At 40.4% G+C, this 16,285-nt stretch overlaps 1 protein-coding gene across 1 annotated transcript in view; it reads right to left on the reverse strand.

The window, feature by feature from the left end:
• AHCTF1 (AT-hook containing transcription factor 1) overlaps window positions 1-16,285 on the reverse strand; it is a 97,169-nt gene that overhangs the window by 70,330 nt on the left and 10,554 nt on the right. Inside the window, exons 2-7 of the mRNA XM_060243869.1 lie at window positions 14,946-15,072; window positions 11,459-11,712; window positions 7,433-7,613; window positions 6,422-6,629; window positions 5,144-5,260; window positions 1,093-1,177 (exon numbers count right to left, since the gene is read on the reverse strand). Of these exons, the coding sequence (XP_060099852.1) occupies window positions 1,093-1,177; window positions 5,144-5,260; window positions 6,422-6,629; window positions 7,433-7,613; window positions 11,459-11,712; window positions 14,946-15,066 (966 nt within the window). The 5' untranslated portion in view covers window positions 15,067-15,072. The remainder of the gene's footprint in view (window positions 1-1,092; window positions 1,178-5,143; window positions 5,261-6,421; window positions 6,630-7,432; window positions 7,614-11,458; window positions 11,713-14,945; window positions 15,073-16,285) is intronic.

Raw genomic sequence — 16,285 nt, forward strand, 5'->3', positions numbered from 1 at the left:
GGCCACTGGAACTGATTCTATATGTTTACTCTTCAGAGAACTCCAGCCCCATTTGGGCAGTCCCCTTACCAAGAATATCAAAAGAGCACAGTAATTGTGTCAAGACTCCTCGTGGTACTAAGGCAATCAAACATGGCTTGAACATATGAGGTGCATTTCCTGCAGCATCCTCATGATAACAGTGTTTGAAATGGCTCTTAATGTGCACTCTAAGGGTTTAACTTCCAAATGCAAGTTATTGTGCAGCTACTTATCTGTATACATTCAGTGCAACAATTAGATACTGTGGTAGAAATGAGAATTGGGTACATTTGTACAGTGGTTCCCAACCTTTTCGGCACCAGGGACCGGTATCATGGAAGACAATTTTTCCATGGACAGGTGTGTGTGTGTGTGTGTGAGGTTACTGGGGTTTTTGCTGCCCCAGCTGACCCCCCACCCACCCACGCCCTGTTCCTGCCCCCCATGGGGATTTTTAAATGGCGGTAGGCTAATGTCACTGCTATGCTGCCCCTACTGCCCACCTGGGATCTGGGTGGATGAAAGAGGTGATGTTTTGGAGCAAGGCTGCACTGCCTCTTTCATCTGTCCATGTCCTCAGCAGGTGGAAGAGATGGCAGGCCTGCTCTGCCTCGGAGTGAGGCCACCCTGTCTCTTTTGTCTGCCAAGGTCCCGGGCAGGGGAAAGGGGAAGTGCAGCGCCTCTGCCTCGTCCCAAGGCCCAATTACTAACAGGCCACGGACCAGTACTGGTCTGCAGCCCAGACAAAGGTTTCGTTATGTAGAACAGTTTGTGTTTAAAAAAATGCAAACAATGAATAACAACAACTATTAAAGATTTTCCAAATAAATTCAATAAAAACAACCTATAAAAAAACCAAAGCAGTTAAACAGCATAATTAAAGAATACAAAGATATTCCAGAAGGCCTAATAAAAGTGAAGTCTAATCTTCCTAAACTCCAAATGACCTTATTCCAATTGTTTCAGATTAGCAGGAATATGGATTAGACTGTACTGCAGTACAACTGGAGCTTTTATTTCACCACCATATCCAATAAAATAGTATTTTGTTTCATCATATGAATACATTACCTCATACATGATTTGCCCAGATGCCAAATGTCTTCTGTCACTGAAGGCCAACTGAAGCAAATGTAAGCTGACAACATCCCCTTCGCTAAAATAAAATAAATAAATTTCAGTAAAGAAATTGACTAAGAAAAGCACCTAAAACTACAGAATGAAAGCAGTCATCATTGTAACTTTAAGAACATTAATCATGTAAACAACAGTTGTCATTCTCTATCCCAATCCGTCATCCTTATCCAGCCACCTTGGTTGCAGAAGCTTCAATCTTATGCAAAAGTCTGCTGCTTGGATCAATCATTCGAGTAATTTTAATTGAAGAAGTTGATCTGCATACCCATTTCTTATGCATGGGTTGGCTCCTATTGCTAAAAGAACAGTATATACTCTCACACACAGAAGATCTGTTTGCACATTTTGGAGCAAACAGAGCTTCAGAATTAGGCTTACTACAACGCTATAATTTCTATCACCAGGATGCGGAGTGCCTCAAAACTGCTTTTAACAGAAAGGACAGGCTGCAATATTTGAACTCGGCTATATCCCCAGCTGGAATGCTCCTGAAGCAGCACACGGAGATCAGTTAAAATCAATATCAAAGCAATACAATATCAAGACCTAAAATTAATAGTGGCAGTAAAGCAAAAACATAGGGCAGAAGATAATTAAGATGACAGTATTAAAACAGCACCAACTCAGATTATTAAAAAGAGCACAATATGGTACAGTAAATACAGAAGACTGAAAGTGACTGCAGCAAACTCAGTGTAAAACAGCAAGTAATAAAACTACAAAAAAATGTAAACATACACTTTCAGCAAAATGCAAAATTTTTCAGCAAAATGCAAAAATGCAGTTAAAGAGTGAGTTCCTCATCAAAGGCTCCTTAGTAAGCTCGAGAGTCATGGAGTAAAAGGACAGGTCCTCTTGTGGATCAAAAACTGGCTAAGTTATAGGAAGCAGAGAGTGAGTATAAATGGGTAGTCTTCACAGTGGAAGACGGTAAGCAGTGGGGTGCCGCAGGGCTCAGTACTGGGTCTCATGCTCTTTAACTTGTTCATTAATGATCTGGAGTTGGGAGTGAGCAGTGAAGTGGCTAAGTTTGCAGATGACACTAAATTGTTCAGGGTGGTGAGAACCAGAGAGGATTCTGAGGCACTCCAAAGGGATCTGTTGAGGCTTGGTGAGTGGACATCAATGTGGCAGATGAGGTTCAATGTGGCCAAGTGCAAAGTAATGCACATTGGGGCCAAGAATCCCAGCTACAAATACAAGTTGATGGGGTGTGAACTGGCAGAGACTGACCAAGAGAGAAATCTTGGGGTCGTGGTAGATAACTCACTGAAAATGTCAAGCTCTTTAGCTTGGAAAAACGTCGACTGCGGGGTGACATGATAGAGGTTTACAAGATCAAGCATGGAATGGAGAAAGTAGTATTTTTCTCCCTTTCTCACAATACAAGAACTCATGGGCATTCAATGAAATTGCTGAGCAGTTGGGTTAAAACGGATAAAAGGAAGTACTTCTTCATCCAAAGGGTGATTAACATGTGGAATTCGCTTCCACAGGAGGTGGTGGCGGCTACAAGCATAGCCAACTTCAAGAGGGGTTTAAAATATGGAGCAGAGGTCCTTCAGTGGTTATTAGCCACAATGTGTATATACATGTATGTGTGTGTGTGTGTGTGTGTGTGTATATATATAAAAAAATTTTTGGGCCACTGTGTGACACAGAGTGTTGTACTGGATGGGCCACTGGCCTGATCCAACATGGCTTCTCTTATGTTCCTTTAAAAAGCCCCTTCATTCTCTGAACTTAATCAGAAAATTTGTTCAGTTACTTGTAGGCAGAAAACTTCTAAGAAGAGCTTTGTAAATCATAATTCTGGAACCTAATTCAGAATAAATCATAGTTTTGATACTAAAATAAAATTGTAGAAGTTTAGATTTTGATAAAGGAGTTAAGCACAACTTGACCACAATCTTGCATTCTGGCAACAAAACTATGCCTTTACGTCCATTTCTGCAGGTAGCTGTTCAAGTTTCTTCTGTGGCATTTGGCAGGTTTCAACTAGGAATGTTACCAAATTTTGTGAGCTTTCATTTAAGAACATAAGAACATAAGAGAAGCCATGTTGGATCAGGCCAACGGCCCATCAAGTCCAACACTCTGTGTCACACAGTGGCAAAAAATGTTATATACGCACATACACTGTGGCTAATAGCCACTGATGGACCTGTGCTCCATATTTTTATCTAAACCCCTCTTGAAGGTGGCTATACTTGTGGCCGCCACCACCTCCTGTGGCAGTGAATTCCACATGTTAATCACCCTTTGGGTGAAGAAGTACTTCCTTTTATCTGTTTTAACCTGTCTGCTCAGCAATTTCATCGAATGCCCACGAGTTCTTGTATTGTGAGAAAGGGAGAAAAGTACTTCTTTCTCTACTTTCTCCATCCCATGCATTATCTTGTAAACCTCTATCATGTCACCCCGCAGTCGACGTTTCTCCAAGCTAAATTTGAACTTGAAAGTCTCAGTTTCCAATTTGAACTTGAAAGTCTCAGTTTCTGACACAGGTCTACCCTGATCAAGACAGAAGTCCAGTTACTTTTTCTCCGAATAATACTAATTCTATTCAATGGAATTAGCAGCATGAAAAAAAATTTTCATTCATTACATAAAAAAAACAAATTGGAAAAACCAGCAATAAAATCAGGCAAATAAGAAGGCTCATGTATGAACAAAAACAAAGAAGGCATATTCATATATTCTTGCCTTTCACCAGTTTCACTGGTTAGCCAGGCGCATCTCTTACTTGTTGAATGCTTAGGGACTGGGGGAGGGCACAGTAGTATCTATGTTGCATTTCACAGAAGTAGGAGGTGCCACAATGCATTCTACATGAAGGATATCTTTGAAGACTGCCCAGAAACTTCTACTCACAGGGATGCTGAACTCATTTGTAAGAGGGCCGGATTTGACACAAATGGAACTTTGTGATGTAATGCCAGGTAATGGCAATATGAACTTAATAAAGGATACAGATAACACAATTAAATATATTTTTAACTTAAAATACAAACATGCTTAAAACTCTTGTGATATTTTGTTTAAAATGGAAAGATGGGGGAATACTGGGATTTGGAAATGCAATTTTCAAAATAAAACTTGAAGAAAAAGCATAAGAATCACAGCAGAAACTAAAAATATAAAGTAAAAATATAAAATGCTCTGAACCTGGGAAAACATGAAATTGCTATGAATTGCAAGTTTCTCCCCACACCCCACCGCTGGGTCTACTCAGGTTGACAATGGCTCTCCAGTGTACTATCCCTCTTTGGCTGTGGGTTCCCAGGTTTGATTACTCAGTAGGCACCAGTTCCTTCAGCAGAGGCAAGCTGGCTCAAAGCATTAACCCTTTATTTGCAAGAAGCTTCAACTAAATGCTGCAAAAAGCTGCCTTAGCTCTACTCCATTGAAATACAATGCAAAGTTGCAAGGAAAACACAGAATGGATTTTAGAAGAAAAAAGAAGGAAGAAGAAAGGAAGACTGTAGATTTATACCCTGCTCTTCTCTCTGAATCAGAGTCTCAGAGCGGCTTACAATCCTTCCCTCACAACAGACACCTTGTGAGGTGGGTGGGGCTGAGAGAGCTCTTACAGCAGCTGCCCTTTCAAGGACAACTCCTATGAGAGCTATGGCTCACCCAAGGACAATCCATCAGCTGCAAGTGCAGGAGCATGGAATCAAACCTGGTTCTCCCAGATAAGAGTCCACACACTTAACTACTACACCGAACTGGCTCTCTGCACCCAGGCAAATGTCACTTTTGGCTTTTTTTGTTTTACATTTTGTATTTCACTGCTTACTGGAAACAACTTCAAGAACTTTTGTTAGAACAGTGAGTTAAAATATCCTAGCTCATCCCAATAAAACCAATGCAGGAGTGCCAAGGCTAATGGACCAACCTTGTGTTAAAACAGGCAAAGTTAAATGAATAAATACAGCACCTAGAAAATATGGTTACCTGTTAAGACTAAGTTTTCACTCACCTTTCTTGTGTTGACTGAATAGCCCACAAGTAACAACAGTTGCGGGGATCGTTTTCAGGTTCCTGAAAAGTAACAGCATAGACTGGAATCCTTCCTCCTTCTAACTGGGAGTGGTATCTAGATACAAGAAAAGAAAAAGGGGAAAATAAGAACATCCACAGGTCTGTTTCTTCAGTGCACACGAGACTTGATGCTACATTTAAAACACTTGTTCTGTATTGCACACAAATCCTCCTAACACACTTTTGCTCCAAATTTCAAGTATTCCGAGGATAAAATGGAGAGAATGATGTAGTCATTTTGGGTGCTTATTGGGGAGAAAAGCAGACTATAAATGACGAAAATAATTGCAGAACCTAATTCAATATTAGCAGACGAAATTAAGTATCTCACAGTTAGTGATAATTCCCATTATTACAGTACTCCTTAGTATCTTGCAGAATCCTGAACCCCTATCACCATTTAAAAACTTTACACTAAAAGGCCAATAATGTAAGCAAAATTAGCAGGACTGTCACCCAGCACCTCTTACTGTTGAATAGCCAGCTTTAGAGATAGCAACACATATCACATCAGCAAGAAAACACATGGAAACCTTACTAGAACCCTGTATATATTAGCTAGGCAGACACATCTCCAAACCTGAGGCCCCAAGGGCATAGAAAGGCTCTTTCATTTAATGAAATTTCTGCAACCAGTATTTCCTACTTTGTAAAAGAGCATAAAGTTGTCAGTCCCATTAATCAGCATCTAATTTATTTGTTAATACTTAGTTGTTTTGCAGCCCTATCAATGGTCCGACAGAGAAGGATTCATGTGCGTGTGTTCATCCAAACTGTCCAGAATATTTCACAGAATGTCATGGGACAAAACAGCTGAAAGTCAATGGGCTGACTCCAAAAATTATTATCCAATGGTGGAAAGGGTTAATGCCCTCTACCACTACAGGCCCCTCGCACCATACCCAGTGTCCTTTTAGAGTGGTGCAGTGCACTGCAGTAAGATTGAAAAGGTGGGAAATGTTCCATTCTTTGAGTGGACCACCACTTACAGGACATCATATCCAATCCCAATTATTTCAATTTTGTCATCTTAAAATGACCTTTAAATTAAATGCTATATTTCATACAAGTCACCTGTACAATGTATAAAAGGCCTATGTAAGTCAAGGACACCTTACAATAACGAATTCAAGATCTACAATTAATGCATCATTAGTGATGCCTCATTTAGAATTTATTAAATGAAACCCACCATTTCTCATATAAACATACTTACTCCTTCTTCAAGGTTTTCATGTTCCACAGTGAGAGGTAGCCATCAGAACACCCCACAACCAATTGGTTGATCCTATGTATGTATGAGAGAGTTTTCACAGCAGTTCCAGATGGGTTCAGTAGTTGGAAACAGAGATGCCGACCTTTCCTTGTGATGGTTTCTCTTATTTGTGGTATTTCAGGAGGGATTCCGGTGATAACTTCTAGGTCTGCACACATGGTATATTGCAACATAAATTTAGATTAAGCTATGCTATAAAAGTACCTTGGTTTTTTTTTTAAAAAAAACCATTTTTATTATTCTGCAATATATTGTAATAATTTTAATTAAAATGCACCGTCAGAGGTCACGGAAAGGGGGGAGGGAGGAGAAAAATGTAATGTATTGGTACTAAGTTTTTAATAAAACTACCTTGTTTTAAAAGATACAGTTCAGCAAATAAAACATATAGTATTAGATATTTCAAAGGATTCTTCAGATGGCATAGCTGGTGCATGAGAGTGGCTACACTATGTGAGGTTACAGATCCAACTTATCTTATCCAATGCCACATAGTATGGCTAAGCAATACTGCCAAACTTAGTCCCCACAGCTGCAATACCAGTACACCCTACAAGGATGCTGTAAAGAGTATTATGATTATAAACATGAAGTGCTTTGAACAATCCAAGTGCTATGCAAGCAGTAAAATTATTAGTGTGAAATATTTCAAAAGAACTGCTTGTGAGAGGCAACCAATATATTGGGATGGCTAAAATATCAATTGCTGTGGTGCAGACCCATGTGATGTTTTCACTCCCAATAATCCCCCCCCCAACCATATATGAATTGTACAGGTTGGTAGGAGACAGCCATCCAACTGGAGACAAGCATAGTTTTAGAAACACAGGCAAACTGCCTAGCCACATCCTCTCTGGCATTAGCTGGAATATTAGCAGTGTTCCATGAAATTTAGCTACTTTGCTTTTCAAGAAGCAAACAATAATACAAAGAAAAGTGAATTGGATTTACCAGATGCCTCTATTTCATTCTGGTTACATGATAAATCATCTAGACAAAGATCAATCAGAAGGACATGTCCGACATCTGTAACCACAGCTGCCACACCAAACAACCACCTAAGACTCTGGTGTAAGTGTTGGGTTGTCAAACTGGCTCCTCCATGGTTAATTATGGGTTCTATTGCAGTAACCTATGGGAAAACAAAGTGTTACTTAAGCTGTTTATTGAATTTAAGGTCATTATACAAGTATTCCAGTTCATCTTTTATATTGTTGTACTCCAACACTGTAGTCCTGGAAAATTTAGGATTGAGCTAAAGGTCCTAACATACCATGAGAAGCTGCCAAAAGGGGGAAAAAAGTAGGCCTTGGGTTTGTGTACTTCCTTTTCCACCTCGCTTAATACATGAAGAAGCCATACCAGATCTGTTCTTTGTTAGAAAATGGGATCTACATAATTGTGAAAATGAGATTACATCTCTAATGCTAGACAACTTAATTTCACATGACCTCCAACAGAAATGGAATACATGAGAGCTGATAGGATTTAGTGCAACATTATACAACCACACAAGTTAAGGGCTGATCTCAAAGTAATCCTTAAACCTAGAACCTGGGTTTAAAAAAAAGATAGTCCCCTGTGCAAGCACCAGTTGTTTCCGACTCTGGGGTGACGTCGCATCACGACATTTTTGCAGCAGACTTTTTACGGGATGGTTTGCCATTGCCTTCCCCAGTCACCTACACTCCGCCCCCCCCCCCAGCAAGCTGGGTACTCATTTTACCGACCTCAGAAGGATGGAAGGCTGAGTCAACCTGGAGCTGGCTACCTGAACCCAGCTTCCACTGGGATTGAACTCAGGTTGTGAGTAGAGAGTTTGACTGCAGTACTGTAGCTTTACCACTCTGCGCCACAGGGCTCTTATGGAACCTGGGTTAGCATGAAGCAAAAAGATTTTTTTGGGCTAATACTATCTCAAAAAACACTATTAAAGTGGGCATTTTACAAAGTAGCATCTTGGAAGTATAAACTTGGAACTAGAATTCTTGTTATAAGATAAAGCTAAAATCATCAATCAATTGCATTTTTGATGAAAGCTATTCTAAAACACATCTTATGCTGGAATACATTTCTGTAATCTGGGCACCTCAGAAGTACAACATTAGATCATGAATAACAATATAATCTATTCAAAGTTCTGAAAGTTGCAATCTTTTTAACTGGCGACATAAATTTGCCCAAATAACATACAGTGAAGAGAGAATTCAGAGAAACCCAATGCAGTTTCTCACCCAGACCTAAAAGTGTTCTCTAACTAAATAATTTCTCAACTAATTTTCACTTTCAAACACAAACAGTTCCTTGTCCTGTCCCCATTTCATTTGCTTGTTGTTTTCCTTCCCAGTTGTACTGACCAAATCTTGCATATTCAGGATGATTTAATTTAGATGATCGAAAATGGTGAAGAAAACTTAACCCAGCCGGGGGGGAAATGTAAGAAACAAATGAATATGTCTATTAAAAGTGGATTCCAAATAATCCTACTAGCACGTCAGAAGGCAAAGGCAGCTATAATTTAGGCATCCTCTAATCTTCTTTCATGTTTTTTGCCTTCTTTCCTTAGAATAGAATTTGGCAATATATTTTACCAAAAGCACGAGTAATTTTTACTCTTTAAAATATAAACCCCAAACTCCTCCCTTTGCCTGAGTTTATTACGCTGGAAGTTATTCTGTCAAATCATTTTCATAAAGCTGTCAAATCATTTTCATAAAGCTGCATGCTGGTAATTGTGGACTAGATATTAAGAATTAGGGGGGGGGGGAGTGTTATCAATTGTGAATCAATGTAAATCATCTTGACCACAACTGAATTTCCTCACAGAAATACATAAGGTCAAACAAAGGCAGAGGATTGAATTTTATGAACCAGCAATGGAAGGGAGATACAGATCTAGCTGATCTTCTCTTTTCTCCCAGGAGCTTCCGAAGACCTCCAAAAAGCTGACGCTCCAAGACACAGGAGCCCAATGGACACAATGTCATAGGGGGCTATGGTGAAAGGTGGCAATGATGGTAAATCATTTGTGGTTACAATGTTCTCACATCCTTTTGGCACAGAGTCAGTTCATCAACAGAAACTCCACTGTCAGAAGAGTGTGGAATGTAACCTAACAACTCTTTTTGCAGCATCACACCATTTCCTATCACATGTCCGCTGGTTCAAGGAAATATCCACATTCTTGAGCACCATTGTGATTGTGGTTTGTAAGAGCCAAGCCAGATGAATTCTTGTTTAACACTTTCTTCTTCTTTGTTTAACATATCCATATCTGGTACCAGTGAGCTAATAAAGTGAATTCTGATCAAAATTTCAGCTGTAGTTCCCCCCACCCCCGAAATATGAACTGCCTCAATTAAACATGTTGTCCTAACCAGGGTGAGTTAATCAGGGCTAACTCAACCAATTCTGATGAGGATGCAGAACATTTCTTTGCAGTTTAAAAAATTAAAGGACTAAGTTAAAATCACAGCCATATTTTATATACAAAAAAAGTATGGAGCTGAATTGAGCCAGGTACACAACCATGTCTCTCATAGCCAACTGTGGTCATTGAAAATGTTTTATGTGTTTGCTGAGATCTGCCTATGACCAACAGAAGCCCTGAAGTCTTCAGGCTGCCTCCCCCACTGACCCTGCAAATGCCATGGTCAAAAGAAGCATTTCTTCCAAGAGCCAGAATGCCAAATACTTTAATGATCAGGTTGAACACAACCAGTAATATAATTTAGCATCCCATCTTGTCTTTTTTGTCTTTCTTGATCACAAATCAAGAAATCTCAGTGTAATTAAGAATCTGAAGCAAGAAATCAAATGTAAAAGTAATAGAATGATGAAGAACGAATGTGATCGGTAAAACATTTGTATGATTCACATTACTTGTACAAACAAACCTAAAAGCAATAAACAGTAATCTCATTTAGAACCCCAGACTATGAGAATAAAGCTGTAGATGCATTCTATGCCAACAATGCTCTTGGCTGCAAAAGGAAAAGTCACAGAGCAAAGGACAAAGGGAGACCCTCAGGCTGACTGGAGCACAAAATCAGGTCATGCCAAAATACCCAAAAGCTCTCTTTGCACATTGCAGGAGACTGAAGTGTTATTTTAAAGATGAGAACATGCATCAGGAAACCTCAACCTGACACAAAAACCTAGTTTGTCTATACAATATTTGCAATGATCTCCATAAGACTACATTTTCGGCAAGTGTCTGTTCTTTTTCATTTTTTCCTGACCCCACAATTATTATTCTGTTTGCCTAGTACATTTGAAGTTTCACCAGTAACTTATTTAGAACTTTAGCTGCCTTTCTACCTTAAAGAACCTCAAGACAGCTTATAATATAAATAGCAATAAAGCACAATAACCTAAAATCAATAATATAAACAGCAATAAAGCACAATAACCTAGAATCAATAATTTAAAACTGCCAGTAGGCAGAAGAATTAAAATTAATCAAATGTTGTCCTGAATAAAACTGTTTTCAGCTTTCTCCTAAAGGCTGTGAGTGAGGGGGCCAGGAGAACCTCCCTAGGGAGAGCGCTCCATAATTGTGGGGATGCCACTGAAAAAGGCCCCTTCTTGCATAGTTAGTCTTTGTGCCCTCCTCTCCTTAAGTTTTGCTATGTATGCACAGCTGACATCACCAATCATGTACCTTGAGTTGTGTCACCTTTACTAGCAAAGATTTATAATTAGTTTACACTAAACCCTAAAAGTTAAACTAGTCTCCATCTTAACATAAGACTGTTACTACTACGTGAATCGTTCAGATTTGTGTTTATGTACCTTCCTCCAATTCCAGGTAGCACAAACAAATTAATGTTTAAGAGAACAACCATTTATAGAGGAGGAAGCTAGTTTATTTGTAACGCAGCACTAAAGTGTTGGACTTATTTAAACTGAAGAAAACATAAAGAATAAACCAAGGAGAAATGGCCTCCAACATGCAAAATGATTTAAGACATTCACCCTTCCAGGAAGAACAACTGCTTTAACCACTCTTGATATTCCAAGATCATACAAACACAGAACACTTCCTTCCGTTTCTTCCAAGCCAATTAGCAGACCAGTTCTTTTCTGCCAGGAAAACTCTTTCACTGCAAGGATAGTGGGTGGCTGTTCATTCACTCCACTGAAACGATATGCAGATAGTCGCTCTCCTGTGGCTGCGTTTACTACTTCGAGTTGAGGTCCACATACCAGGCAAGCCAGCCCACTTCGCCCTAAAAGAAAGTTAGAGAAATGTTTATGTAAGGAAGCATGCAAAACATGGAAGATTAGAATATGAAGGTAGGATACCCAAAGGTATAACGTATGGGAGATGTTTAACAATATAAAGTTTTGGTGTCACACAGGTAACTATGAGCAGTTGTGTCCTAGAGGAATTCCAACAAGTGGGTTTTTTACACTGCAGATTATCAGCCTATTTATACCACTGCTGCATTTATATTCAGGATTTTTCTTTATGCTTTAATTGTACTGTCTACCAGCATCATTTTTAATGATATTCAAGAATTATTTTATTTTTAGATGCATATGCACACTTAGGGCTGGTTGCATGGTTTGATCCCCAAAAGATCACTTCCAAAAAGCTCTCCCCATCACTGGGGCACGCCACACAGAAATAGTTGAGTCCTGAAGTTCTTAACCATGCACATTCACACTTCTAGGGCATTCTATACTATCACCAAACTTGTTTGTGAGCACTGAACCAGCCCTTAAGTGCTACTTCCAGAATGAAATCCAAGACGACAATGGAACCAAGATAAGAAAGGAGCTGAGTTTCAAATGCATACTGCCTGGAGATGGGAAATGCTGCTTTAGGGATATATTGGTTCAGGTATACAGATAGCATGACACATTTTAGTTTGGCACCTCTAATGCAACATTAAATGAAGTATAAGATCAGATTCCCCCCATTAACAGATGTTAAACTTCAAGTCAGTGTACATTATATAATAAATTCCAGTGCTCAGTCAGCCCCTCCAAACATCTGATCATCTGCTTGGCAAACATTCATTATTCACATAAAAGACATTTAACAAACTTTATGATGGCTTTCAGTGACTCCTTTACAAGACTACCAGTCAAGTGGAAATAAATTATAAAGGCAGTGAAGGTGAGGGGAGCAGGAGGGGGAGCGTGAACTAGTGACCTCTGGGTCAGGAATGTAGAACTGCTAGATTCCATCAAAATAGCAAACTTCATTATCAAAGAGTTCTGAGCCACAGGTATGAAAAGTCAAAATGCAGCACACACACAAAAGTAGCCTGAGCAATCAACAGTTCATTATCAGGGAACACTTCTGTTCCAAGTTAAAACTCCAACCCCAGTCAGGTAACTCAATGTGACACAAAAGATGGATTTATTACAAGGGGAGACCTGCAAGAAACTTGAGAAGGGGCATTTCCCCACCTTTACTTCCCTCTCCCCCCTTTTCTTGTCAAAGTTCACTCCTCTGCCTTTCTGCACCCACCCCATATCTATCAATCTTCCCTCACCTCCTCTTCTCCTCTCACCCCTTCTATTTCAGCTTTCCTCCCTACCCTCTTCTCTAGCAATTCTTTCTTACCCCTTCTCTTCTCACTTCTTGTATGTCTCACCCCTGTCTTACCCCAGGCCCTCCTCAATGTCCTCTTTCCCCCATCCTTTCTCATTCTGCCCCTCTCTTTCTCTCCCCCTTCCTCAGACAATGTCTTGTTCTTCTCTCACAACAGACAACCCCCTGTTCTTTTTGTCTCCTCTCTCAGACAACCCCCCTTCTTTCTGTTTTCTCCCTCAGACAATCTCCTCTACGTCAATCTCCTCTTCTTTCTCTTTTGCTTCCTTTCCTCCAGCAAGACTGGCTTCTCCAGGAGGCCCTGCCTCTCTGTGGGGCCTTCCCATCAAAGTTGTTGATTCGAGAGTCCACCAAAGCTAGCAGCTTGGTATCAATGTCACCACCTCCCTTGTTTGCCAGCAGGGGGCAGAGATGACTCCTCCAACTCCAGCAATGGCTGCTTGCTGACAGGTGTCAAGTCGGCTGATTCAATAACGAGACCTTCTTGATAAAAGTTTCTAGTTTATTGATATCATTGTTCTCAACTACTCAGAGAGATTGGAAGACTAAGGAACATACAGCAAAGTGTAATCATATAAGGTATACTTCAAAGGGATTCTTTAGGGAGGGGGTACTATGCAGGGCACATTCACACATTGATGTTACAATTTCGTTCTCAGGCCTGTTGGCCTTGGGCGAGAAACCTCCCCCAGTGCCCAGCCTGAGAAGGCACCACAATCTCTTTCACATATTCCCATTTCAAAGCAAAACTACATAACAAAGGAAGGGAGGGCGGAGAGGAAAGTTCAAGCTAGCAGCATTGGCAAACAGTATGGTTTTTACCCAGAATGCTTCCCCCTGAACCAAAGATGGAATACAGACTTGACCAGAGTTGAAGCAGACTTGACAGACAGGTTTCTCCAAGCTGTCTGATTTTGGCATCCTAGCACAGTGCCTTGGGCCTTGCTCCCCATTAGACATGCTGTACTGGGAGCTAAAGCAAGACAATTTTGCAGCATACAAGTTCTCCAGGAGATCTCAGTCTGTAGCCAAGCTCTTAATGGTAGGTTGTGTTGTCTGCAAATGAACAGACAACACTTTTTGTTTTGGGTGGAATTTAAGCCCCTCCCCCTTTAAACTTTTCATATTTTTCTGTAGATCCACAGAGTTTCCTGAGTCTTTAGAAAAACCTGTCGGGGGAAGAGTATGCCTGTGAGGTTCTATACTCACAGGTCTGTTAATATGCAATTATGACAGCAGAGGGGACTGTTGAGAATTAGATAGATGAACACACCATTCAGAGAAAAACCACCACCGAAAGAGTACAGTCGTTATAAATTTAAAAGCACTAGCAAATGGCTTGAAAATACAAACTGGCAGTCAAAGGCATAAAGAGAAGGGGGCCAGTCTGGACTCCCTGAGAAGGGAATTTCAAGTGGGATAGTGCTGTCATTGAGTAACCTGCTACATATTCACAGATCTCACAATATCAAAGGGGTAGCATACAAGGATGACCTGCCACAGTTGATAAAAAGTGCCTCAAGTCACTGTGGCCATCTGGGAATCCAGAGCACAGTAATCAAAGAGCTCTGACAAGCTATTTATTTCCACCTTCAGAGGTGCAACCAGTCTCTTCCCAAATTTCCAAGCTTACCAACCATCCACACTGCCATCTTATCAGAATTTAAATTTCTACATAGATGTAACTGCTGCATCCTTAAGGTCCTGTTCTACATCAGAGACCATACAAGTTGCAGCTGGCCACTAACTTCACCAGGGGGTTAAGTAAACGATTTCCTATACAGATGCAGTTTGCTTTTCCCAGTTAAGAACATCATACTTTGCAAAGGCTATTATGCAAAATTCACTCTGACCGGGGGGGGGGGGGGGGGAGAGAGAATGATGTCTCAAATTTACCTCCAGTGAATGTCCCATTAAGTACAGAGTCTAGCGTTATCTCATCTTCTCCAAGAGCTTGTATAGTCACTTCTGGAAACTGCAACAGGCTGCTGGTTACGTGAGCTGTTAGGTCTCGCATTGTTCGCTATAGACACACAAAAGGAAATTTATTTAGCAATTAGCCAGAAATGCTACATATTGGCCTTATCTAAAATTATTACAGTACTGTGCACCAAGCAAACTTAGAAAATGCATTCAAGATAATCAAATCTGCACCTTAAAAAAATTCAATGATCTATATTTGTAAAATATTTGGAATTTGTGATGATGTCTTGGAGGAAGAATATGAACCTTGAGAAATTAATGCAAAGGGCCAAAGAAAACTATAGATGGGGTTATCTGGGGTTTACTACTCACTTCTTGCTGTTACTTCTAAGATTTCCAGTAAGTATTCTACAGATATCTAACCTTCTCCTGCAAGCCATAAAAGAACTAGAAGCCAGCTCCTAAACCACTTTTATTTTTTATTGAAGAAAACCAAGCAGTTTCAGGATCATCATATCATGTGCCAGAGAATAGGTTCTATACTCACAGATCTGTTAATATGCAATTGTGACAGCATGAAATGGGGGGGGGGGGGGGGAGATTATAACAACTGTTGCAGAGGCTGGGCTCCATTAAAGGATTTAAGTGCATCATGGCCAGGAGGCACTGTGAGGATATGAACCTGAGGCTTGAACAGCAGGGTGCATACCTGGTTCCTCCACCTCCTTCTTATCTTGTCTACTCACCACCTGCTCTTTAGGATTTCAAGACTCATGCCTAAGCTACCCCACTCCACATACTAGGCATTTATCATTAGGATCCACCTCTGCTCCAAGCTACTGTTAGGCCCAGAGAGAGTTTCTCTCTTCAGTAGCAGGATGGGTGTCGCAACAGGGACTGACATGGAGACGGTTTCAGTGACGAAAACAGAAAAGGTAGTACCAGGATGCCACACAAGCTGGACAAGGCTGGAACACCACCTCAGGACATGCAAGCACATTCCCCTGCACCCCCACTCCCGATGGAAGATTAGCTGGGATTGCTGACACAATCCAGTCCCGCAGCAAGATAATTCTGAATTTAGCTATGTAATACCCCAACCTCAACACAATATATTAACTGTAGCAACTGGTGTGAACAATGTAACAGGGAAGTCATGTTGTAAAGTTTATGTTCTTTCTCTGTGACTCCTTAAAGGCACCTTTCTGTAGAATTCTGTGTGTTTTGCTGCCTCCTTGTCTTCCTTAGCATTTCCAAATCAATTTTGCTGCCACCAAAAGTTCTTGCCTTAGCATTCTCAGTTGGACCTATAG

This window comes from Heteronotia binoei, chromosome 1, assembly GCF_032191835.1.
Source record: "Heteronotia binoei isolate CCM8104 ecotype False Entrance Well chromosome 1, APGP_CSIRO_Hbin_v1, whole genome shotgun sequence".
Lineage (NCBI taxonomy): Eukaryota > Metazoa > Chordata > Lepidosauria > Squamata > Gekkonidae > Heteronotia > Heteronotia binoei.